A 25,036-nucleotide genomic window follows, 5' to 3' on the forward strand; every position below is an offset into this window, starting at 1 on the left:
ATCACGAAAAATCCATGGATACACTGCACCGGACAACAAGCCGCAGGGTTCAATATTTGAAAAGTAGCGGCTTATAGTCCGGAAATTACGGTATTTTGGGGAACACTACATTTGGGGGAAAAAACTCTCCCAAAATGGTACTGTAACTATTTTATTTATTTTTTTTGCGTGTGTTATTCAGAGAGTACAAAGACTGTGCCGTTCTGGCCCAAATGCTACAGGACAAGCTGGATGGCTACAAGGCTGATGACCCCAGCATGGGGGAGGTGGGAGATGTCGATAAACACAAAGAAGCAAAAGTAGAAATGTTTTTTCAAAATATTAACCTATGAAGCAAAAGTAAAGTCAATATAGAAGTAAATGTTAAAAATACCTACATACATTTACATTACCCACACATACTACCTTGAAGAAACAGTAATAAGTTGATAACATTTATGATGAGCTGCCACAATGTGGACACTATGCAAAGATTTGTCCCTCTATACATCAGCAGGATGTTTGGAGGCTGTGATAAATTTTTTAGGTACTTAATCTGTTAATCCTAATCTTTTGTATTCTACTTCCAAAAAGAATGTTGTGGTATTTACCAATATCTTCCTGTCTGACAATTGTTTTGGAAATACATATTATATTACACATTCTTACACAGTAGTATACGCACAGCCTTTTGAAGTACAGACTTGGTTCTTCAAAATTATCAGTGATTACAGTTTGTTGTTTTGATATGATTTTACTCTCCCGAATCCCTGTGTAATGTATATCATCTTGTTTCTGTGCCGGTTTTCTCCAGGGACCTGATAAGTGTCGGAGTCAACTTATCATTCTGGACCGAGGATTTGATCCAGTGTCACCGCTTCTACATGAGCTCACTCTTCAGGCAATGGCCTACGACCTGCTTGGCATTGAAAATGATGTCTACAGGTATATAGGCATGCACGCACGCAGGCATAGGCACACACAGAATTCAGATAAGAATTTGGATCCCTGAAAGGTTTGCAAGTTCTTTTAATAATCAATAATGAAGTATGCCCTTATTTATATAAAATGAATTTATCAAAGAAAATTTGTTTAGTTTAGGGCGTATTTCCAGTGATCCCTCATTTATTGCTGATAATTCGTTCCAAGACGATAGGTGAAAATCCGCGACGTGGAATCAATATTTTTACGATATCCGCAGTTTTTTTAAACACTTAATTGCATTCTTAAACACTTTTTAAAATGTTAACATTAAACTTTCACTAAAACTCACAAAGGTACAAAAACAAAAAAAAACTACCGCAAACACGTCACGGCTCCGCTCTGCTATTGCCGTATTGGCGCTGGTACGCGGGGTGCGCATATCCAATACGGAGATGCTCGCGCGAAACAGTGTTGATCGCTGCCGCCTGTGCCCTTGTTACCGGCTGATTAGGGCGCGTATTTAAATCCCGTAAGCCCGTCAGTCTGCGGTGGTTCGTCTGCCTCGATACACGTATGTCTGCTACCTGGTTTTGCTATGCTACCCAATTCCCGGTTGCCTGATCCACTGTGGAGCGCGATGCGTGTTTCCTGATTCACTGTTTTGCGAAACCCTGTTTTTATGGTCTGCTCTGGATTCTGTTTGGCTTGACCTTCTGTCTGGCCCCGACCACGAGATTGCTATGCCCGTCTGCTTCAATGACATACGATGTGCGCTCCCTGACTGGCTCGTCAGCTTGTCTTGTTGTCCTGCTGTGGCGGCATTTCAATCCTCCTTGTCTCCTTTAAACTAAAGAGCCTGTGTTGCATTTGGTTGTCCTGCCACGTTTGTTACAAAACGAAGCACAGCCACAACCAGAGATGCTGCTGGTTGTGCTGATGCAAACGAAGGGCAAGAGTAGATACGTAGCGGGAGGCTGAGATAAAGCGCGGTTAAAGGCCTAGACCTAGAGACATCCCTTTTTTTTTTCAATTAGAACGGAATTTGATAGAATGTATAAAGAGAACACATTTGCCGCATTGGAAATTAAAAATGGACACCGATTACTAAGAATAAAGCTAAAATTAAATGCCAGTTTATCGCTCGGGTTCCGCACGCAGCCACACTGGTGGCGCCATTACTGTGATGTCACAAGTTGTACATCCGGATCTCAACAAACCCAAACAACATGGCAGATGAAAGCGACAGCTCCGTTTCTAGCGGCAATATTAGCATCATTTTTATCCGATTCAAAAACCTCTTTTGACGCAGAATATGATGAATCTAGCAGTTCACTTGGGCTGAGCTGAGCACGTTTTCTGAATTGTGCCCCTCCCGTCACTCTGGTTAGGTTGGCATAGTAAAAAGTGCTCTTGGGGGCTTTAGAGTGCCGAGTTGATCTCGGCACATGAAGAAATGACCACCTGCAACGTTTGGTTTAGGTTTTATAAGCATTTTTAATTTTACTGCTTAAATCGCATTTTCTCGACGAGCTGAGCACGTTTTCTGATATGTGCCTCTCCCGTCACTCTGGTTACGTTGGCATAGTAACAAGTTCTCTAGGGGGCTTAAGTGTGCCGAGTTGACCACGGCGCATGAAGAAATGACCATCTGCAGCCTTTGGTTTAGGTTTAAATCTCATTTTTAATTTTATTGCTTAAATCACATTTTCTCGACGAGCTGAGCACGTTTTCTGAATTGTGCCCCTCCCGTCACGCTTCGACAGATCGAAATTACGTTTCTCACTATCCCAGGGTGACAAGACAGAGTTCACAACGCACATACAAGCAAACAACACAGGAAAAATAAAACAAGAAGTCAACATCAATGAACAATAAGAGTGATAGCACGCTAGCCGCTCCCAATGCACAGCAGAGTCCGGAAAGATGACAGTCAACCAGGCCACTGTGAACACGAGCACACAGCAGGCACGCACTGTCCTGTGTTGTGCTCGATTTGGTTCCCCCGTGAGATTTTGTTCCCCCTGCCGCGGGAGCGCGCACAGCTTGTTTGGAAAGCGAAAAACCGATGCCGTACGGCGTCCGCCGGCGTCAGCACTATGTTGTTTTCAATAAAAACATGAAGAATTCACGTTTGCGTCAGTCAATTTTAATTTTTATAAAGGATTATTCTCATTTGATGTCTTTAAATTCATCCGCGTTCTGCCATTGAAGCGGGGTGCATTCAAAGACCAGTCGTACAGACGGAAAACTCACTCACTTCACCAAAAAGCAACGATATAATTACGTGAGCTCTATGCATAAACCTCGATGCAAAGAAACTCCTCCTTTTGGGTACCGTTACATGCTACAAGGAGTATATATTACAAAGGAGACTTTATTCTTAATTGTAATCATCATTCATCCATCCATCCATCCATCCATCCATCCATCCATCTTCTTCCGCTTATCCGGGGTCGGGTCGCGGGGGCAGCAGCTTTAGGAGGGACTCCCAGACTTCCCTCTCCCCAGCCACTTCATCCAGCTCATCCCGGGGGATCCCAAGGCGTTCCCAGGCCAGCTGAGAGACATAGTCTCTCCAGCGCGTCCTGGGTCGTCCCCGGGGTCTCCTACCGGTGGGACATGCCCGGAACACCTCCCCAGGGAGGCGTCCAGGAGGCATCCTGATAAGATGCCCGAGCCACCTCATCTGGCTCCTCTCAACGTGGAGGAGTAGCGACTCTACTCCGAGTCTCTCCCGGATGACCGAGCTTCTCACCCTATCTCTAAGGGAGAGCCCGGACATCCTGCGGAGAAAACTCATTTCGGCCGCTTGAATCCGAGATCTCGTTCTCTCGGTCACGACCCATAGCTCGTGACCATAGGTGAGGGTAGGAGCGTAAATCGACCGGTAAATTGAGAGCTTTGCCTTTTGGCTCAGCTCTCTCTTCACCACAACGGACCGGTACAGGGTCCGCATTACTGCCGACGCTGCACCGATCCGCCTGTCGATCTCACGCTCCATCCTCCCCTGACTCGTGAACAAGACTCCAAGATACTTGAACTCCTCCACTTGGGGCAGGATCTCATCCCCGATCCGGAGAGGGCATTCCACCCTTTTCCGATCGAGGACCATGGACTCGGATTTGGAGGTGCTGACCCTCATCCCGACCGCTTCACACTCGGCTGCGAATCGTTCCAGCGAGAGCTGGAGATCACGGCCTGAAGAAGCCAACAGCACCACGTCATCTGCAAAAAGCAGAGACGCGATGCTGAGGTCCCCAAACCGGACCCCCTCAACGCCTCGGCTGCGCCTAGAAATTCTGTCCATAAAAATTATGAACAGAATCGGTGACAAAGGGCAGCCTTGGCGGAGTCCAACCCTCACTGGGAACGAATCCGTCTTACTGCCGGAAATGCGGACCAGACTCTGGCATCGGTGATACAGGGACCGAACCGCCCTTATCAGTTGGCTCGGCACCCCGTACTCCCGAAGCACCCTCCACAGAACCTCCCGAGGGACACGGTCGAACGCCTTCTCCAAGTCCACAAAACACATGTGGACTGGTTGGGCGAACTCCCATGCACCCTCGAGGATCCTGCCGAGGGTGTAGAGCTGGTCCACTGTTCCACGGCCAGGACGAAAGCCATACTGCTCCTCCTGAATCCGAGGTTCGACCTCCCGACGGACCCTCCTCTCCAGCACCCCTGAATAGACCTTACCAGGGAGGCTGAGGAGTGTGATTCCCCTGTAATTGGAACACACCCTCCGGTCCCCCTTCTTAAAGAGGGGAACCACCACCCCAGTCTGCCAATCCAGAGGCACTGTCCCCGATGTCCACGCAACGTTGTAGAGGCGTGTCAGCCATGACAGCCCCACAACATCCAGAGCCTTTAAGAACTCCGGGCGGATCTCATCCACCCCCGGGGCCTTGCCACCGAGGAGTTTTTTGACTACCTCAGTGACTTCGGCCCCAGAGATTGGAGAATCCGCCTCAGAGTCTCCAGGCCCTGCTTCCTCAATGGAAGGCGTGTAGGTGGAATTGAGGATGTCTTCGAAGTATTCTCCCCACCGACTCACGACGTCCCGAGTCGAGGTCAGCAGCACGCCATCCCCACTGTAAACAGTGTTGACGTTGCACTGCTTCCCCCTCCTGAGACGCCGGATGGTGGACCAGAATTTCCTCGAAGCCGTCCGAAAGTCATTCTCCATGGCCTCACCGAACTCCTCCCACGCCCGGGTTTTTGCCTCAGCAACCGCCGAAGCCGCGTTCCGCTTGGCCATCCGGTACCTGTCAGCTGCCTCCGGAGTCCCGCAGGCCAAAACGGCCCGATAGGACTCCTTCTTCAGCTTGACGGCATCCCTTACCGCCGGTGTCCACCAGCGGGTTCGGGGATTGCCGCCACGACAGGCACCAACGACCTTACGGCCACAGCTCCGGTCGGCCGCCTCAACAATGGAGGCGCGGAACATGGTCCACTCAGACTCAATGTCCCCCGCCTCCCCCGGGACGTGGGAAAAGCTCTGCCGGAGGTGGGAGTTGAAGCTCTTCCTGACAGGAGATTCTGCCAGACGTTCCCAGCAGACCCTCACAGAGCGTTTGGGTCTGCCAGGTCGGACCGGCATCTTCCCCCACCATCGGAGCCAACCCACCACCAGGTGGTGATCAGTTGATAGCTCCGCCCCTCTCTTCACCCGAGTGTCCAAAACATGCGGCCGCAAATCCGATGACACGACTACAAAGTCGATCATCGAACTGCGGCCTAGGGTGTCCTGGTGCCAAGTGCACACATGGACACCCTTATGTTTGAACATGGTGTTCATTATTGAAAATCCGTGTCGAGCACAGAAGTCCAACAATAGAACACCGCTCGGGTTCAGATCAGGGGGGCCGTTCCTCCCAATCACGCCCTTCCAGGTCTCACTGTCATTGCCCACGTGAGCATTGAAGTCACCCAGTAGAACGATGGAGTCCCCAGAAGGTGCGCTCTCCAGCACTTCTTCCAGGGACCCCAAGAAGGGTGGGTACTCTGAGCTGCTGTTTGGTGCATAGACACAAACAACAGTCAGGACCCGTCCCCCCACCCGAAGGCGGAGGGAGGCTACCCTCTCGTTCACCGGGGTGAACCCCAATGTGCAGGCGCCCAGCCGGGGGGCAATAAGTATACCCACACCTGCTCGACGCCTCTCACCGTGGGCAACTCCAGAGTGGAAGAGAGTCCAGCCCCTCTCGAGAGGGCTTGTACCGGAACCCAAACTGTGTGTGGAGGCTAGTCCGACTATATCTAGTCGGAATCTTTCTGCCTCGCACACCAGCTCGGGCTCCTTTCCAGCCAGAGAGGTGACATTCCATGTCCCAAGAGCCAGCTTCTGCAGCCGGGGATCAGACCGCCAAGGTCCCTGCCTTTGGCTGCCGCCCAGCTCACATTGCACCCGACCCCTTTGGCCCCTCCCACAGGTGGTGAGCCCATGGGAAGGGGGACCCACGTTTCCATTTCGGGCTATGCCCGGCCGGGCCCCATGGGCGAAGACCCGGCCACCAGACGCTCGCCTTCGAGCCCCGCCTCCAGGCCTGGCTCCAGAGGGGGGCCCCGGTGACCCGCGTCCGGGCGAGGGAAAACAAAGTCCATTTATGGTTTTCATCATAAGGGGCTTGGGTGAGCCGTGCTTTGTCTGACCCCTCACCTAGGACCCGTTTGCCATGGGTGACCCTACCAGGGGCATGAAGCCCCCGACAACATGGCTCCTAGGATCATAGGGGCACGCAAACCCCTCCACCACGATAAGGTGACGACTCATCATTCATCCATCCATTTTATTACTCAGGTATTTTCAAAGCAAATTAATATTGTTGCATTTATTAATTTGCTTTAAAATGACAGCGCAATATAATTAAAAGCTGACACTCTAGCAATGTCAAACGTGTTCATTTAAGAAAAAGCCACACACGTTTTGTGATCAAATCTTTCATAACGACAATGATTTGAGTGAATTGATTTGAATGAATAATTGAGAAGACATTTCAGTTCTGAAGGCTCCTTTTGTCCCAAGCAAAGTGAAAGGTGGTGGGATAAAAATTGTAACAGGAACGCTATATTAAATGTCAAGCCGTGAATATTTGTGCCCCCCTCCCATTTTGAGAACGGTGAGTCCTAGACTCCAGCTGTTTTTTTTCTGTCTTCCTGGGGGTCTGCTCAGGTAGTGTGGAAAATTTGAACAGGTTCCCTCATTCCTAGCCCAAGTTACAGGGGGGGGAACATATCCTCACGGGCCCCCCCCCCCTTATTTTGAGAACGGTGAGTCCTAGACTCCAGCTGTTTTTTTTTTCTGTCTTCCTGGGGGTCTGCTCAGGTAGTGTGGAAAATTTGAACAGGTTCCCTCATTCCTAGCCCAAGTTACAGGGGGGGGAACATATCCTCACGGGGCACCCGTGAGGATATGTTCTCTCCCTGTAACTTGGGCTAGGAATGAGGGAACCTGTTCAAATTTTCCACACTACCTGAGCAGACCCCCAGGAAAACAGAAAAACAACAGCTAGAGTCTAGGACTCACCGTTCTCAAAATAAGGGGGGGGAACATATCCTCACGGGGCACCCGTGAGGATATGTTCCCCCCCTGTAACTTGGGCTAGGAATGAGGGAACCTGTTCAAATTTGCCACACTACCTGAGCAGACCCCCAGGAAGACAGAAAAAAAACAGCTGGAGTCTAGGACTCACCGTTCTCAAAATGGGAGGGGGGCACAAATATTCACGGCTTGACATTTAATATAGCGTTCCTGTTACAATTTTTATCCCACCACCTTTCACTTTGCTTGGGACAAAAGGAGCCTTCAGAACTGAAATGTCTTCTCAATTATTCATTCAAATCAATTCACTCAAATCATTGTCGTTATGAAAGATTTGATCACAAAACGTGTGTGGCTTTTTCTTAAATGAACACGTTTGACATTGCTAGAGTGTCAGCTTTTAATTATATTGCGCTGTCATTTTAAAGCAAATTAATAAATGCAACAATATTAATTTGCTTTGAAAATACCTGAGTAATAAAATGGATGGATGAATGATGATTACAATTAAGAATAAAGTCTCCTTTGTAATATATACTCCTTGTAGCATGTAACGGTACCCAAAAGGAGGAGTTTCTTTGCATCGAGGTTTATGCAAAGAGCTCACGTAATTATATCGTTGCTTTTTGGTGAAGTGAGTGAGTGTTCCGTCTGTACGACTGGTCTTTGAATGCACCCCGCTTCAATGGCAGAACGCGGATGAATTTAAAGACATCAAATGAGAATAATCCTTTCTAAAAATTAAAATTGACTGACGCAAACGTGAATTCTTCATGTTTTTATTGAAAACAACATAGTGCTGACGCCGGCGGACGCCGTACGGCATCGGTTTTTCGCTTTCCAAACAAGCTGTGCGCGCTCCCGCGGCAGGGGTAACAAAATCTCACGGGGGAACCAAATCGAGCACAACACCTGTTCGTGGATCCTATCAGGCGAACGCAACCCATCTTGTCGTCCCGCGAACGAACGTACGCCAGGAGAATGAAAGGCACGATTGGGCGAGCTGGGTTGGCCGCAAGCCTGGCCCGACGTCTCCGCGCTGGCCCCTCTTCTCTTTTTGTTTACATTCATTGAAGCTAAACGCGTACAACTTGAGACGTCATGAGACGTCACTTCCGGCTGGCGGCTCGGCGCAGTCAAACTCGTCTGCGCGGCAAATTTAAATTATATTTTTCAGAGCAACAGCTTCCTTTTCGTTGTTTCGATCGTCAATTTATATTTATAAGCCCATAAGCTAACTAAAACCGATTTATACATATACCGGTGTCTCTGGGCCTTTAAAACTGCTCTCACAGCTCTAAGCCAATCAGAGGCAAGGGTACAGATCAACATGTTCCCATTGGTCTCGTCTACTCTACCGGCCAATCGTGTGCTGTAAAGTCATATGGGCAAACTAAGCCCCGCGCTCCGAGTGACAAAATCCGCGAGGCACCAAATGTAGCCGCAATATTTGTTTTCATAAAAAACAGAGATGAACCGAGGCTCCAATAGGTGAAGCGCGAAGTGGTGCGGGATCACTGTACCTTGAATAATGTTGCTTAACATGCATTGTCCCCTTTTAATGAAATTGACACATATTCAGTATCTTCTGTGTGATACACCTGAACACTCCCACAATGACACACAATTGAGGACAAATAGTCTTGGTTCATCAGAAGTGAGGATTTTGTCTCACCGAACACAAAGCTTCAGGTATCAAGATACCGTTACCATGCTTGTTTGCCATAGTCTGCATAGGGTCTTACCTAATTAACCAGGAACAAAACATGCATATTGAAAATGAGGGAATTTACTATGGGGTTTTTTTTTGTTTGTTTGTTTGGTTTTTTTTGAGTGGTACATTTTGTAAAATTTGACATGAATTTTAAATTGGATTTTTTAAATTTTCGTAAATGGGATGTTTTGGAATAGGTAGGCCTAAGATGAACAGTTACATTTGGAATGAGAAAAATACAAGCGCGCGTGGTGTGAATATTTGGAATGAGGTGAATCGGATGAATTATGTGGAAGTAGTTAAGCATCAAAAAAGTGGGTGGAATAAGTAGAATAATGAAGTACATGAATAACGTGTGAAGGCCTTTGCCTTCGCACAACAATAAAGTTAATGACGTAGAACAGGGGTGTCAAAATCTTTTCACATTGTGGGCCACATACGGCCTCGGTAGATGTCAAGTAGGCTGGGCCAATAAAATGATACCATACTTTACAAACAACCAAAATATATCTTTCGTTTTTTTTTTTGGTGTAAAGAAGCACAAGAACATTAGGAAAATGTTGAAATTTAATGAACATTCCTTTTACAAAACATTAATAGCATTACATTAACATTAACAGAACTTAAAACATTAACAGTAATGCACTTTAAGATTAAACAAGATTTATAAAGAAAGACATTTTTAAACCATTTACTCATGTGCATATAAAATCCAAATTTAATCCCTGCCTACACTTTACAAACTAAGAAGAGTGCTATTAAATGTGTAAAGAAGAAAGCATTCACATGTCCTGTAAATGTGGAAACTTCATTCATGAAACACACATACACATACAATACATATTGAACATTCATGGAGTTGCATGAACAGCAGAAATTCACCATACTTTTTTGTAGTGAAGTTGCTGACTAACATTAAACTGCACACTTTTTTAATCACCACAGTAAGGATTCATCTTCACAGAGCTGTATTTTTTTCAATGCAAACAGGCAGCATTTTAAAGGCATGAGACTAGTCTCGACTTGTTTTTGTTCCTGATACTTGCCATCTTTTGGCCTGTACAAGTGCATCAATACCAGGTGTCATGTCCTGACTAGCTGTCACTTTCAGAATGTCATTAAAGTGCTTGTTTGTGAGCCTTGAACGCATTTTTGTTTTATTGATATTCATTACTGAGAAAATTTGTTCACAAAGGTAGGTTGTCCCAAACATGCACAAACTTAGCAGCCAGGGCTGTTACCGTATCGGCCCGAATATAAGACAACCCTGATTATAAGAGACCCCCTCTTTTTCAAGACTCAAGTTTAAAAAAAGACTTTTTGAACATCAAATTTAATTTTTATACAGAAAATAATTACAGTACAGCTGAAACAAATGATTATAACAATATATTCGAGAGAAAAAGCATGTTATTTTGCCCCATTCAAATCATGCTAAAACTGTCTCACATCTTAATATTGAAACATTTGAATATGTAAACTAAACTGCAATCACATTTGTAAATTAATGGCTTCTGGTTTTTGAAATGTAAATAATCCTACTGTTTCTCAATTTTCTGTTATCTCTTCTATTATTTTCTTCTCTTTTCTATCTTACTGCTATCTTTTATTTATTTTTCTTCGTGCTACCGCTATTTTTATTTTTATTCTTCGTGACAGGGGTTCGCAGTAAGTTCAGCATTCGCTTTAAAGATATCTGCGCCATCTTGCGTTGTGAGTGGGTATAATGTCTAGACCCCGAATGTAAGACAACCCCCACTTTTTCAATCTTATTTCAATGCAAAAAAACACCGTCTTATATTCGGGCCAACACGGTAATTTGGGGTAACCCTCGTAGTAGATACTGATAAAATTTGTCCAGACCTACGGAGGCAAACTTGCCCTTCAAATCTGCATGTCTTCGGCTGTTGTGGTGTCCATCATTGGCACCAACTCAAGAAACTCTTCAGTAACAGTCAATGTCTCATCAACTCCACGAATAAATACAAATAAATAATTGTACCCTAGTCATAATATTTTGGCCACAGGAGGGAGCCAACCAGTACATCTTTATTTGAACCCAATGTACAATGTTTGTTGTTTTACCTTACATTTGACCTTTTACATTAAGCCACATAGTCAAGCCTTTCGCGAGTCTGCGTGGTGCATACGCCGCACACCACGACCACGGCCAGGGGGCTCCAGGGAAAATCTTGCCGAGGGCACCAAATTGCTCAGGGCCGCCACTGTTGATGCTAATGCTATTTCGCTGGCAATCAGGTAGCTGGCTTTTACCCCTGCTTCACTGACTTGTCAGCTCTGGATGAAAGTTGACTGCTGTTTCCTTAGACCTGCCTGCAATTTGTTGATCTTATCTCTTCTCAGTTGTCCTTGCGAGCCGTCATCTTTTTCGCTGTGAAGAGTCTCGTAGTGGCGTTGAATATTATATTCCTTCAATACCGAAACTTGTTGCAAACACACCAAGCACAAAAGGTTTTCCGTGCTTATCTATAAATAAATAGGACGTGGTCCATTTTTCATTGAAAATTCTACACTCCGTATCAATGCTCTACATTGTAGAATAACATAAGTGTGACTATTAGTAAACACAACGGTAGCAGTGAGCAATGAAATTCTTGTGTAACACATCCTGCCCGGTCATGGGAACTGATTGACAATATTGTATACCTTGAATGTTCTTAGTTGTGGGAGAAACTGGGGAGCGCCAATCAAGACATATGATCCTGCAGTTTGTAATTGTAATCTGTATGGTTTCATTGTAATGTAACAGAGTATTCGTTATACCCACCGTGTGTTACCTTACTCAATGCAACTACTCATTGTATACATTTCGATGTCAGGTTTGAGACCAGTGGAATGGGGGAGACTCGAACAAAAGAAGTGTTACTGGATGAAGATGATGACCTGTGGTTGACTCTGAGACATAAACACATTGCTGAAGTTTCAACGTGAGTGTATATTACCCTTTTTGACATGGTAATGTGAAATATTTTTGAAGGAGCAAGTATAACAGTAGAAATTACCGAAGCTTACTTTTGTATTTCTTAATGGATATGCTAACATGATTTATGTTGTTTTTGTCTTGTTTCCGTAGGGCTGTGACTCGCTCTCTGAAAGAATTTTCCGCCAGCAAAAAAATGAACACAGGAGAAAAGGTAGATGAAAAACATCCACATTACTTAGAACAATCTTTCTCGTTATTTGACTGTATTTTAGTCTATTTTATTCACGTGCACAAAGGTGAAGGAATCATGAATAATTAGGGACATAATGTAGCTGGAAGAGTTTCAAAGAAATGTTGGTATGCCATTGCCACCAGCGCAGATAAAGTGAAAATCTATAAAGGTCAAAAGTCATTGATGAAAATATTTATCTTCAGTTGGAGTTTTCGCTTATTGACTGGGTTGAATTGCATGTTACGTACTCCTCTGCGCTTGTGGGAGTACTTTCCATGCAATGCAGCTTCCTCTTCTGGCCCTAGTTAAGAGATTAAAAATGTAAAGAAACAGTTGTGTCCCCTTGTTTGATTGATGGCCAACCTAATCTCCAACAGCCTATTTTTTTAGTAAAAATCTTGTTAGTTCCATAGTCCAACTTGGTGAACACACCATTGTTGGCATACAAAAGCCAAACACATTTTTCATGTTGAATCTGAAACTTTTTTGTGTGGTATTGTAGAATGGAAAGTCTGTAAAATGGGTACATATTTGTAAAGAAGTACAACCAAACGAGTTTGGATTAGCTAGTGGCCAATTCAGGGTGTAACTCTATGTGCAACTTTCTTTTCATGTAGTCCATCGGTGTCCGATGATGACGTTGTGTCTGTTCTCAGCGATGACTGCGCATGTGGCTCCACGATCCGAAGCTAGAAGTGCATAAACGCCCGCAGGTGCTACATTTAAAATCTGCATTTTGGGTCGAGGTGGATGCTGCTCTGTGACGTCTCTCCCTTGATGGAGCTAAACGCTGTCGCCGATCCCTCTCGAAGGCAGTGGCTGCTTTGGAATCGAGAGACCTCTATTCCGTTCTGTCACGAGCATGCACTTCCAAATGGCGTGGTTGAATATCACTCTACTTCAGATTGTTTTTCAGAGTGTCTTTGTACCTCAGTTTGGGGCGTCCTCGTTGCCGTGAACCCTCTTCCAGCTCATCATACATGACTTGTCTGGGTAAGCAGCTGCCTTCCATTCGTATCACATGGCCTGTCCAACGCATCTGAGCCTTCAGCAGTATCAACTCTATACTGTTTGAGCCAGCTCTATCTAGTACTTCCTTTTGGTGACTCTGTCCTGCCAGGCGATGTTCATAATCCTGCGCAGAGACTGTTATGGAATTGCTCAAGCTGTTTGATATGCTGACGGTATAGGGTCCATGTCTCACAGCCATACAAAAGTGAGGAGAGGACCAAAGCTTTGTAGATCTTCAGATTTGTCGACTGTGCAATGCCTTTCTGCTGTAGGACCTTCACTCTGAGTCTGCCAAGTGCTTGGCTAGCTTTCTGGATCCTGGAAGTGATGTCCTTGTCCAGCGATCCATCCGCAGAGATTGTGCTGCCCAGGTATTTGAAACTGTCCACACCGTTCAGCTGGGTTCCGTCAATGGTGATGGTTGGCTAGGGCCGTGTAGTGTTCGGGGATGGCTGGACTAGGACCTCTGTTTTCCCAAGGCTGATTGTCAGTCCAAACAGCCTGACGGCCTCTGCGAAGTGGTCGACAATGATCTGCAGGTGGCTCTTCCTGTGTGCCATGAAGGCACAGTTATCGGCAAACTGCCTCCAAGATGGGTTTCTCAAGAGTCTTCGTCCAGGCAGAGAAGCGGCGGAGGTTGAAGAGGGATCCGTCAAGGTGATATTTTATGTAGACCCAAAGGTCCAGATCTTTCACCGCATGGAGCAGGACTTGTGTAAAGAACAGTTTGAATAGAACGGGTGCAAGCACGCAGCCTTGCTTTACTTCGTGGGAAATGGCAAAATTGTTCGAATGTTTTCCATTTGAGAGGGCCTGCCGTGTTGTCATGAAGGAGGCGTATGAGCTTGGTGAATTTTGGTGGACAGCCGAGTTTGAGAAGTATAGACCAGAGAGCCTCTCTATTGACCATGTCGAACGCCTTTGTCAAGTCTATGAACACTGAGTATAGGTCCATCTGCTGTTCGATGCACTTCTCTTGAATTTGTCGCACAGTGAAAATCATGTCAGGTACGGCCAGGTCGAAATCCACACTGGGCCTCAGGCAGGTTTTCTTCAGAAATAGTTTGATGAGCTTGTTGAGGAGTATTCATGCAAGGATGTTGCCGGCAATAGATAAGGAAATTCCTCTGTAGTTTCCACAGTCTGCCTTAGCTCCTTTGTTCTTATATAATGCCACTATGGTAGCATCTCGGAGTTGCACAGGCATGTCTTCTTCCCATATTGCACAGAGGACGTCCTGGAATGCTTTGAAAGCAGAGGGTCCCAGAGCCCTGAAGATTTCTGCAAGGAGTCCATCTTTCCCTGGTGCGTTGCCACAGCTCATCTGCTTTATTGCGGCTCTGACCTCGTCCTCTATAGATGGAAGGTTGAGTTCCTCTTGTGGAGGCTTTTGTGGTATCTGCTGCTACACAGACTGGTTGACAGTGGATGGTCGGTTGAGTAACTGGCTGAAGTGCTCCTCCCACCTTGCACTGATTTCCTCTTTGTCCTTGATGATGGTAGAACCGTCTGCAGAGAGTAGAGGGGCTGTTCCTGATGCTGAGAGACCGTATATAGCCTTTATTGCATTGAACAGCATTTTGGAGTTGTTGGTATCAGCCTAAAGCTGCACTTCATTGGCTTTCCTTTCCCACCACTGGTTCTGCATATTGTGAAGTTCTCTCTGTGTTTTGGCTTTGCAGTCTTTAATATCTGTCACGTCTTGAAGAACAATTAGGATGATTTTGCCAGTCGATAAAGGCCTTCCTCTTCTCGTCCAGCAATGCCTGCACAGCTTCGTCATTTTCAGCAAACCAATCTTGGTAGACCCTCTTCACCCTCAGTGACCACTTCCTTAAATTGGTTCCACTTATCTTCCGGTGTGCCTAACAGTGGCCCTCTGTCATTGATTTTGTCATCCAGATTGGATTGGAATTCTTGACGGTAGCTGTTGGATAGAGGGCGTGCGATGTTGAAGGCATGTCTGACAATCTTTGGGCCTTGGCGGTGTTGAGGGACTACATGGATGTTAAGTTTTGCTCGCATAAGTCTGTGGTCTGTCCAACAATCTGCACCGCGCATTGCCCTTGTCGAGAGAACATATTTGCTGTCACACATCATTTGGTGATGATGTAGTCTATGAGATGCCATTGTTTGATCGCGGGTGCATCCACGTCGTTTTGTACTTATCAGGCTGCCTGAATGTCGTGTTGGTCAGCTGCAGGTCGTATTCAGCAAACTTATTCAATAGAAGCAAGCCATTGCTGTTCATTTTCCTTATTCCATGCTTTCCTATCACACCTTTCCACTGGTCACTGTCCTTGCGAACTCTGGCATTGAAATCGCCCAGCACTAAAAGCTTGTCACTAGAGGGTGTGGCGCGCAACAGGGCATCCAGGTCAGTATGAAATTGCTCTATCACTTCTGCGCTGGTCAGTGTTGGGGCGTAGGCGCTTGTTACTGATAGGGAGGTGGAGCTTCATGAGTCTCTCACTGATGCCTGTGGGGAGGCTAGGAATCTGTCTGAGAAGGCTGGTCCTGATGGCTAATCCAACACCATGTATTCTGTCTTCGTCTTGAGGTTTCCTTTCCATAAAAAGGTATATCCACTTCCTGTTTCAGACACTGATCCTTCCTCTGCAATCTGGGTTTCACTGATTGCGGCAATATTGATTCGGTATCTTGCCAGTTTTTTGGCTACGAGTGCTGTTCTTCTTTGAGGTCTTGTGACAACATCATCTCTGTCCATAAGTTCCAAGTTCCTATAATAAGCTTCTTTTTCTGTTTCGTTGTGGTCGACCGCAGGTGGGTAAATCTTGCCAACCGCGGTTAGCTGGCCAGATTGGTTAGGGCAGGAATTTCTTTAGGGCACCTTTTTTAGCCCCCTCCCTTACTAGGGTGAGCAGTGCGACCCTAAAGAGGCTGCTCAGTCGTCTAGGATGCTGCCCGGGTTCTCCGCTGCCCTGAGTCGAAGAAACAACGACCACTTTTTTACCTACATGCAGGCTTGTGACTAGTGACTTCCAGTGGTTACCTACACCTGCCACTGTTGCCACTCCTCCATCGCCATAAGACTTTGAGTGTGTGTCGGGAATCTGAGTAGCATAGACACCTATGCATGATGTTGATTTAAGTGGGAGAACTGTTGCACGGGGGCAAACCCACTCTCTCCACAGAAGAAACCTTGACCCAGTGGTACGGAGAACCGTTACGCTTAGAGACCTCTCCTGCCGCAGTGGATGGCCGCGACGTCTTTCGTGCTCTGTCACGCCCTTAGCATTCCACAATGCCTTGCTGCAGCGCCTTCCCAGCCGTTGAACCCTTGGAGGGTTTCCTCCGCCTGGTCTGCTGTAGCTGTCTTGTCTGTCGTTCGGGTGAGCATATCCCTAGATTGATTGCCTGCCAAGGCTATCAAGTTCCAGCTACCCGGTTTAGTGAGCCATGCTTTGTCTGGACGGTTACCTAGGACCCTTTTGCCATGGGTGACCCTACCAGGGGCATAAAGCCCCAGACAACATAATAATAATAATATTTCATTAAATATGTATAGCGCTTTTCAAAAACCCAAAGACGCTTACAGGGAACAAGGCAAAGACATACAGGAGGGGAGGGGGACGGGGAAGAGACAATGGGATAAAATTAAGAAGAGGAAACCAGTTATGGGTAGCGGAGGTCATAGGCTTGAGAGAAGAGGTAAGTTTTTAGACGGGACTTAAATATGGGGAGTGTGGGTGAGTCACAGACAGACTGAGGGAGAGAGTTCCAGAGTCACGGTGATGTGCAGGAGAAGGCTCTGTCACCGAAGGATTTGAGTTTAGATTTTGGGATGGCTCTTAGGATCATTAGGACACACAAACCCCTCCTCCACGATAAGGTGATGACTCACAGAGGGACTATGTACAACAATAAATCAATTAATCAACAACTAATACCATACTGTACCTCATGGGTAGGCAACTCTGGTCCTCGAGGGCTGGCGTCCTACATGTTTTCTGTCTCCCTCTTGCAACACAGCTGATTCAGATGGTCAGATAATTAGCAAGGTCTGCAGAAGCTGGATAACAATCCTGTTCATTTGAATCATGAATCATCAAGGACCAGGGTTGCCTACCCATGCTGTACCGCTCGGTGGTCACCACCACAATTTCCGCCACTCTATTGATGAGGCTCACCCCAAAGACCACAATGTCCACCTCCCCCTCAATTGCATCAGAATCCTTGTCTAATATATTGAACATTTTGTGTTATATAACATTTACTCAGACTCATTTGTCATGTTAAACACGTCAAATGAAATGTGCTATGTTCTAAGTGTTGTTTCCAATCTAGATGTAAATACCTGTAGCTAAAATGTCCTGTCCTAAATACCCTGGTCGCTTGTCTCATACTTATTTTAATATGGCACCTGATTTATTTTATCAGTATACAGCAAGAATAAAGAAGGAAACACTAGCCTCCATATTCTAATACTATCTGAGGTGAATATTCAGATAACATCATCAAATAGATATGGTCACTGCTAAAGGACTGCACAGCAGTACACATGCCAACAAGAAGGTCAGAAGAGAACTCATAAAATGTTATCACTCATTACTGTCACCGTTGTCTTTCAGACCACAATGAAGGAACTGTCACAGATGCTGAAGAAAATGCCTCAGTATCAAAAGGAACTAAGCAAAGTAAGAAAAGCAATTGTTAAAAATTTTCATGTTTACCGTTGCTGCCTTCACATATAAAATGGTACCGTATTTTCTGCACTATAAGGTGCACCAGATTATAAGGCGCACCTCCATTGAATATTTTATTTTAGAAATTATTTCATATATAGGGTGCACCGGATCAAAAGGCGCATAGAATAGGAGCCACTGCACTGAACTGGAGTTGACTAGGGTTGCAGTATGCATCCACTGTGTTGTGCTGTGCTAAAGGGAATGTCAACACAGTCAATGAGGTAAAGTCCAGCTCCTTTTCTGTATAAAAGTGACACGGTTTGGCTTCTTACTTGGTCCAGCAACCCCACTCATTTTTTATGATCATAAACTTTCTTTAGTTTAAAAGAAAGAAGCAGGAGTGCGTTGATGCGTAATGCTTTCATTAGCTTCTTAACTTTGGTGTCTATGTGCTATGGTGAAAGGGTATGGGGGTGGTTCACTGTATGCCTCAATTCACTGTGATTGCCTCCCGATAGGCTTACCCGTATGTCAATCAAGCGATGGGATTAAAGTGATTCTGTTTGGCTCCTTACTGGGTCCAGCAACCCCACTCATTTTTGCTGGTCGTAAACTTTATTTTGTTTAAAAGACAGAAGCGAGTGCGTGCGTTGATGCGTAATGTGTTGATTAGCTTCTAAGCTTTTGTGTCTATGTGCTGCAGACAGGGAGGGTTTCATTGTATGCGCAGCCGTTTTTAAGTGAGCCTTATAGCGCGGGAAATACGGTAACATATTTATGTTCAACGTACAAATGTTTGTATTTCAAATTGTGTCTTGTTCTCAAACATCTACTTTAATGATCTTTTTTTCTTAGTATTCAACCCACCTTCACCTGGCTGAAGATTGTATGAACCGCTACCAGGGAACGGTTGACAAACTCTGCCGTGTGGAACAGGTTATTAAAAAAAAAAAAAAAAAAAAAAATCACTAGTACCGTGTGCAATGATGAACGTGAACTTTGATCAGCGGTGGGTTGAGTGGCCGTAAATTGTACGCAAGAGAATCTAAGCCAGGGGTGTCAAACTCATTGTTCTCACGGGCCACGTCGTAATCAAAGTTTCCTTCGGAGGGTAATTATTATTGTCAACGTCTTCTATATTAAGTATAGGCTACCAAAAAAAACTTGATGAATACCGTATTTGCCGGTGTATGAGTCGACTCGGTGTATAAGTCGACCCCCTAAAATTCGACGGAAATTTACGATTTTATGATATATCCTTTGTATAAGTCGAGCTCAATTGTTGCATTATATTAAACTTCAAAATTCAATCAGAAATATGCGAAATTTATTGACGAAATGTGTTCAAATTCCGGGAGGCCGTGCGCATGCGCCAAGTGGCCGGAAATAGCTCCCGCCGAGCGGATCGGCTCTTTATAAGCACCGCGGGGGAGATCGCAGAGCCTCATTCGACTTCCAGCAGCCGGCGAGCTCGCGCACGCCGCCCGGCACATCCGGGAGGCTGTGCGCACGCGCCAAGTGTTCGGAAATACCTCCCGCCGAGCGGATCGGCTGTTTATAACCACCGCGGAGGAGATCGCGGAGCCTCATTCGACTTCCAGCAGCCGGCGAGCTCACGGCCTCCCGGCTGTGCCGGGCGGCCGAAAATAGCTCCGGCCGAGCGGATCGGCACTTCATAAGCACCGCGGATGAAATCGCGGAGCCTCATTCGACTTCCAGCGGGCCGCGCACTCGCGCACGCCGCCCGGTTCAAATTTTCTAAGTGCGAACGACTCAACCGCCGTAAATTGTCCGCCTCCGCTGGTTCCCCGTGTCGGCCACCACAAGTGAAAATTCGGCCTCTTCCCCTGGAAGTCCGGCCAAGTTTGGCGAATATTTTCTAAGTGCCAACGACTCAACCGCCGTAAAGTGTCCGCCTCGGCTGGTTCCTCCAGTCGGCCAGAACAAGTAAAAATTCGGCCTCTTCCCCTGGAAGTCTGGCCAAGTTTGGCGAATATTTTCTAAGTGCCAACGACATTCATTTAGACATGGCGATTGAATGTTTACGTGCCGGTAGTTATTGTCGTTGCTTGACACGCGATGACTCGCACATTCGCTCAATACCCAGTACTCCCCCCTAGCAGTCATCGTCGCTGCCTGGCTTTTGATGTCCGTTACTGAGGTGAGAATATTTGAAATTGTTGCTGAGGATGCGTGTTAATGCGACGAACGCTTTATAATGATTCAGTTTCTCGCTGTTTGATGAGCCTGACGGACGCACACCCATGCACAATGAGATGCATGAGAAACGGCCTTGGTTACCATCACATTTGAAGCGATGAATACGAAGTTAAATTTTATGACTCGGTGTATAAGTCGAGGTCGATTTTTTTCGGTCGATTTTGGATCGAAAAAGGTCGACTAATACACCGGCAAATACGGTAACTAGTTTTGAAATCCAAGAGTAATAAAAACAGTTCAAATATTTTAAAAAGACAAATGATAATAAAAATAGCTAGCAATATCTATTTTTTTTTAAAAATAAAGACAATTTGTAATTTTAGTAATGATACAAAGTCGATGCAAAATTTGTCTCGCGGGCCACATAAAATAATGTGGCGGGCCGCATCTGGCCCCCAGGCCTTGAGTTTGATACGTATGATCTAAGCTAAAAGTCGGTGTGGTTCTTTTTTCTATCTAGTCAAACCAGTGATGTACCTTTCTAAAACGATCATACATTTGTATGGTAACTTGGTTACAAGCGCCCCTCTGAGTACAACCATACCGACACTGACCCCTGTTATAAAAACAAGTTTTACACATCTGGAGCAAATTACTGACCTCTTGACCCTTTTCTTCCATTCTGAAAGGACCTTGCAATGGGCACTGATGCAGACGGTGAGAAGATAAAAGATCCCATGAGGCTTATTGTACCAATCTTACTGGACACCAATGTCAGTGTCTGTGACAAGATTCGGATCATTCTGCTTTACATCTTCCTCAAGAATGGTCAGATGTGTACTTAATCTTTTCTCTTTTTATATTGTCATACTGTACTGCATAATCAGAATCTAAGACATGCTTGACCCAATTAAATGCACATTTTATAATTTTTAAATTGCTTATTTTGTATACTCTTTTACTATTATTCTGTCATTGCCATAATCAATAAACAGTCAAGTCAAGTTTATTTGTATAGCCCTAAAACAATTGTCAATTATTCTCAAAGCATCCCCTGATCTTAAGCTCCCAAAAGGGCAAGGAAAAACTAAAAAAAAACCTACCAAGGGAAAAATGAGAAACCTTGGGAAGGGACCACAGATGGAAGGATCCTCCGTTCAGGATCACCAGGCTGCAATGGATGCAGAGAGGGCACATAAATGAATATGAATAATATGAAAATCAATGAAAAAGTGGATGTCCAAGTCAAAGCGAAGAGCTGCCGGAGGCGCCCTCGATTGTCCTGGCAGTGGAGGAGGGTAAGCTGCGGTTCCCTCATCCTGAATTGGTCCACTAGAATCCAGTTAGCCGCTGTCAGCTTGGGTGTCACCTAACCACCTCCCCAGCCGGGGAGGGGTGGAGGGAAGGGGGATAGGGAGAGGGAGCGAAAACAAACATCAGCCGAATCAGCCACCACAGGTTAATTAAAGGCCATATCATAGAAATGTGTCTTTAAACGTGTCTTAAATGTTTCTACTGAGGTAGCAGTTCTAATATCCATTGGTAGGGCATTCCAAAGCTCTGGAGCCCGAATAGAAAATGCTCTAGACCCTGCAGACATTTTCTTGGCCCTCGATGTCACTAAAAGACTAGCGTTTGTCAAACGAAGGTTACAAGACAGAACATAAGGAACAACTAGGTCGACGAGATATGAAGGCGCTAAGCCATGCAATGATTTATTGGTTAATAGAAGAACCTTGAAGTCACATCTTAAATAGACCAGGAGCCAATGTAAGTTGGCTAATATTGGGGTAATGTGATCAAATTTTCTTGTCCGTGAGAGCAGCCTTGCAGCAGCATTTTGTACTAACTGTAGACTTTTGATGCTGGACTTAGGAAGACCAGAGAATAATGCATTACAGTAGTCCAGGCGCGACGTGATAAACGCATGTATAATAGTTTCCGCATCACCGGTCGAGAGGATCAGACCAATCTTAGCAATATTACGAAAGTGAAAAAACGCAATTCTGGTTATACTCTTAATGTGCTTTTGAAAGGAGAGCGTTTGATCAAATATTAGATTAGTTACAGTATCGCTCTGAGTGATAGTACGGTTATCTATAGTTATAGTGGTTTCCTTAAAAGAGTGTTGATAACGAGGTGTACCAATTATCAACATCTCAATTTTATCTGGGTTAAGACGAAGGAAGTTGAGAGACATCCATTGCTTGATCTCCGCAAGGCACGCCTCAAGATTACAACAGTCCCGCGGATCTGTCATCGATAACGGCATATATAATTGGGTGTCATCTGCGTAGCATTGAAAACTAATATTGTATTTACATATTATGTCCCCAAGCGGAATCATATAAATATTAAATAGAATTGGTCCGAGTACCGATCCCTGTGGAACACTACACATAACATTATAGAGCTCAGAAGACGTATTGCCATGGACCACTCGGTGCATCCTGTCTGATAGATAGGAATAGAACCAGCCTAGTGCTGACCATGAAATACCAAAGTCAAAGTCAGCTTTATTGTCAATTTCTCCACATGCCAAAGACAAAGACCAACACAACTTTTAAGACGCTTTAATACAATATGGAAGTCTACAGTGTTGAAAGCAGCACTAAGATCGAGTAGTAACAATACCGATGAAGTGTTTGAATCCATAGCTATGAGGAGATCATTAGTCACTTGAGCAAGTGCTGTCTCAGTGGAATGATTAGCTCTAAAACTAGACTGAAAAGATTCATATCGATTATTGGCGACTGTGTAATCAACAGACGGTCCCAAAATTTGAAATAATTCTTTAAATAATTTGGCTGGAAGCGGGTCAAGTAAACATGTTGTTTGTTTAGCCGCAGTAAATGTGTAAGCCTTTCAAGGGACACGCTTTTAAAATTTGAGAGGGTTATTGCATGATCGTCAGCGCCGGTAATCGGCGGTCTCGACTGAGCGATTGGAATGGTCATCTTGATCTCATCCCTAATGGATTCAATCTTTTGAGCAAAAAAATTCATGAACTCGTCAGCTGAGTGGAAGGAGCTATCGGGGGTCGGCTGGCATAGTATTAGCTTTGCCACTGTATCAAATAGGTATTTAGGATTGTTTTTATTGAGATTAATGACTTGCGAAAAATAACGAGTTTTTGCTAAGATAAGCGCATCTTTATAATTCAGGAGGCTGTCACACCATGCCTGATGGAAAACCTCAAGTTTGGTAAAACGCCATTTGCGCTCATGCTTTCTACATAATTGCTTAAGCGTACGTGTTTCATCTGTGAACCACGGAGTAGGCAATCTACGGCGAGTTTTCAGACGTAGCGGCACCACATAGTCGATGGCATTTAACAATGTCGCATTGAATTCATTTGTAAGATTATCAATAGAGCCGATATATGCGGGAAATATGGCAGTTGCCGGCGACAGTAACTCGGATAGCGCAGTTGCAGTCATGGAGTTAATATTACGGCTGCTATAATTCTGATTGCTCTCTTGTCTTTGACAAAGAACTAAAATTTCAAATTTTGTTAAGTAATGATCAGACAAAACAGTAGTGTATGGCAGTACTGATGTATATGAGGTTGCCAGTCCTCGGGATAATACCAGATCTAAGGTATTTCCATTCCTATGCGTTGCTGCCTGTACGACTTGCGTAAAACCAAACGTATCAGTTAAAGTCTGAAACGCTGAAGTAAGTGGCTCTGACGGTAAATTCATGTGGATATTGAAATCGCCCATGATTATTATATTATCCTTATTTGTCACTAGATCAGCCACGAATTTTAAAAATTCATCCAGGAAGCCAGAGTAAGCCCCGGGTGGACGGTAAATAACAGCAAGGTAAAATGACGGTGAAGCGTTGGATCGGACAGTGAGAACTTCAAATGTTTTAAATACGTTAATTGAAATCTAAGATCGGAATTTGAGACGAGGGCAACACCCCCACCCTTTTATCAAGGACGCGCCACATGCGAGCTCACAAAATTTGGAGGCGAGGCCTCATTAAGCGGCAGCAGTTCATTAGGTTTTAACCAGGTCTAACAGCCCAGGTTATCCAGGTTAAACAGCCCAAAAGATTAGAGACTTACTTTCTTTGTAAGTAAGCTAACTCACAAATTCAGCGCCGTTATTTTTGTATTCATATACTATCCGAAGTTTGGACCTCTTTTGTGATACTTAATAATTTCCAGGATTTCTCCCACCACACACACCTCACTATAATTGTGAATGTTTACACATGTTTACAATGTTTGTTTATATCTCAACTGTGCATGTGTGTGCATGTGTGTGCATGTGTGTGCATGTGTGCGTATGTTTCAGGTGTGACAGAAGAAAACCTATGTAAGTTGCTTCAGCATGCCAGCATCCCACCAGAGGACAGTGACATAATTTCCAACATGGCACACATGGGTGTGCCTATCATCTCTGAGGTATCTTGTGTTCTAAAATCCCCTTTTAAGTATGAAACAGGCAATCTTGATGTATTTTACACCTGATACCCTAAACCAGTGTTTCCCAACCACTGTGCCGCGGCACACTGGTGTGCCGTGAGAGACGTTCAGCTGTGCCGTGGGATTGTCCAATATTAATTACGGAGCGCATTGTAAACAGGATCGCCAAACCACTGGTCAGTTCGCGCAAGGCCTGGTCAGCCACTTGCTAATCGTGCATGTGTGGAGAATCGGAGAATCTTGAGATTTCATATTGTGTCGATCTGATTGTATTGCATCGGCACATGCAAGTTTATATGTGTGTTGCTGTGTGCTTTTGCTAACAGTGACAGACACTATGACGGTTGTGGTGCGTTTGTGGTCCAATGGAAATCAGAGCATGCAGTTCAACCGGAGAACCTGGATTGGTTATTTTTCACATACGTAAAATAAGCAGTCAAG

The 25,036-nt window shown here is 45.1% G+C and overlaps 1 protein-coding gene across 7 annotated transcripts in view; it reads left to right on the forward strand.

Moving 5' to 3' along the window:
• stxbp1b (syntaxin binding protein 1b) overlaps positions 1 to 25,036 on the forward strand; it is a 115,642-nt gene that overhangs the window by 37,368 nt on the left and 53,238 nt on the right. For all 7 annotated transcript variants that reach the window (XM_088376292.1, XM_088376291.1, XM_088376289.1 and 4 more), the window contains 8 exons: positions 182 to 266; positions 794 to 924; positions 12,002 to 12,109; positions 12,256 to 12,316; positions 17,941 to 18,006; positions 18,853 to 18,933; positions 20,847 to 20,985; positions 24,465 to 24,574. In XM_088376292.1, coding sequence (XP_088232418.1) covers positions 182 to 266; positions 794 to 924; positions 12,002 to 12,109; positions 12,256 to 12,316; positions 17,941 to 18,006; positions 18,853 to 18,933; positions 20,847 to 20,985; positions 24,465 to 24,574 — 781 coding nt within the window. The remainder of the gene's footprint in view (positions 1 to 181; positions 267 to 793; positions 925 to 12,001; positions 12,110 to 12,255; positions 12,317 to 17,940; positions 18,007 to 18,852; positions 18,934 to 20,846; positions 20,986 to 24,464; positions 24,575 to 25,036) is intronic.

Source organism: Syngnathus floridae, chromosome 5, assembly GCF_059516105.1.
Source record: "Syngnathus floridae isolate MCC-2025c chromosome 5, RoL_Sflo_1.0, whole genome shotgun sequence".
In the NCBI taxonomy this organism is placed as follows: domain Eukaryota; kingdom Metazoa; phylum Chordata; class Actinopteri; order Syngnathiformes; family Syngnathidae; genus Syngnathus; species Syngnathus floridae.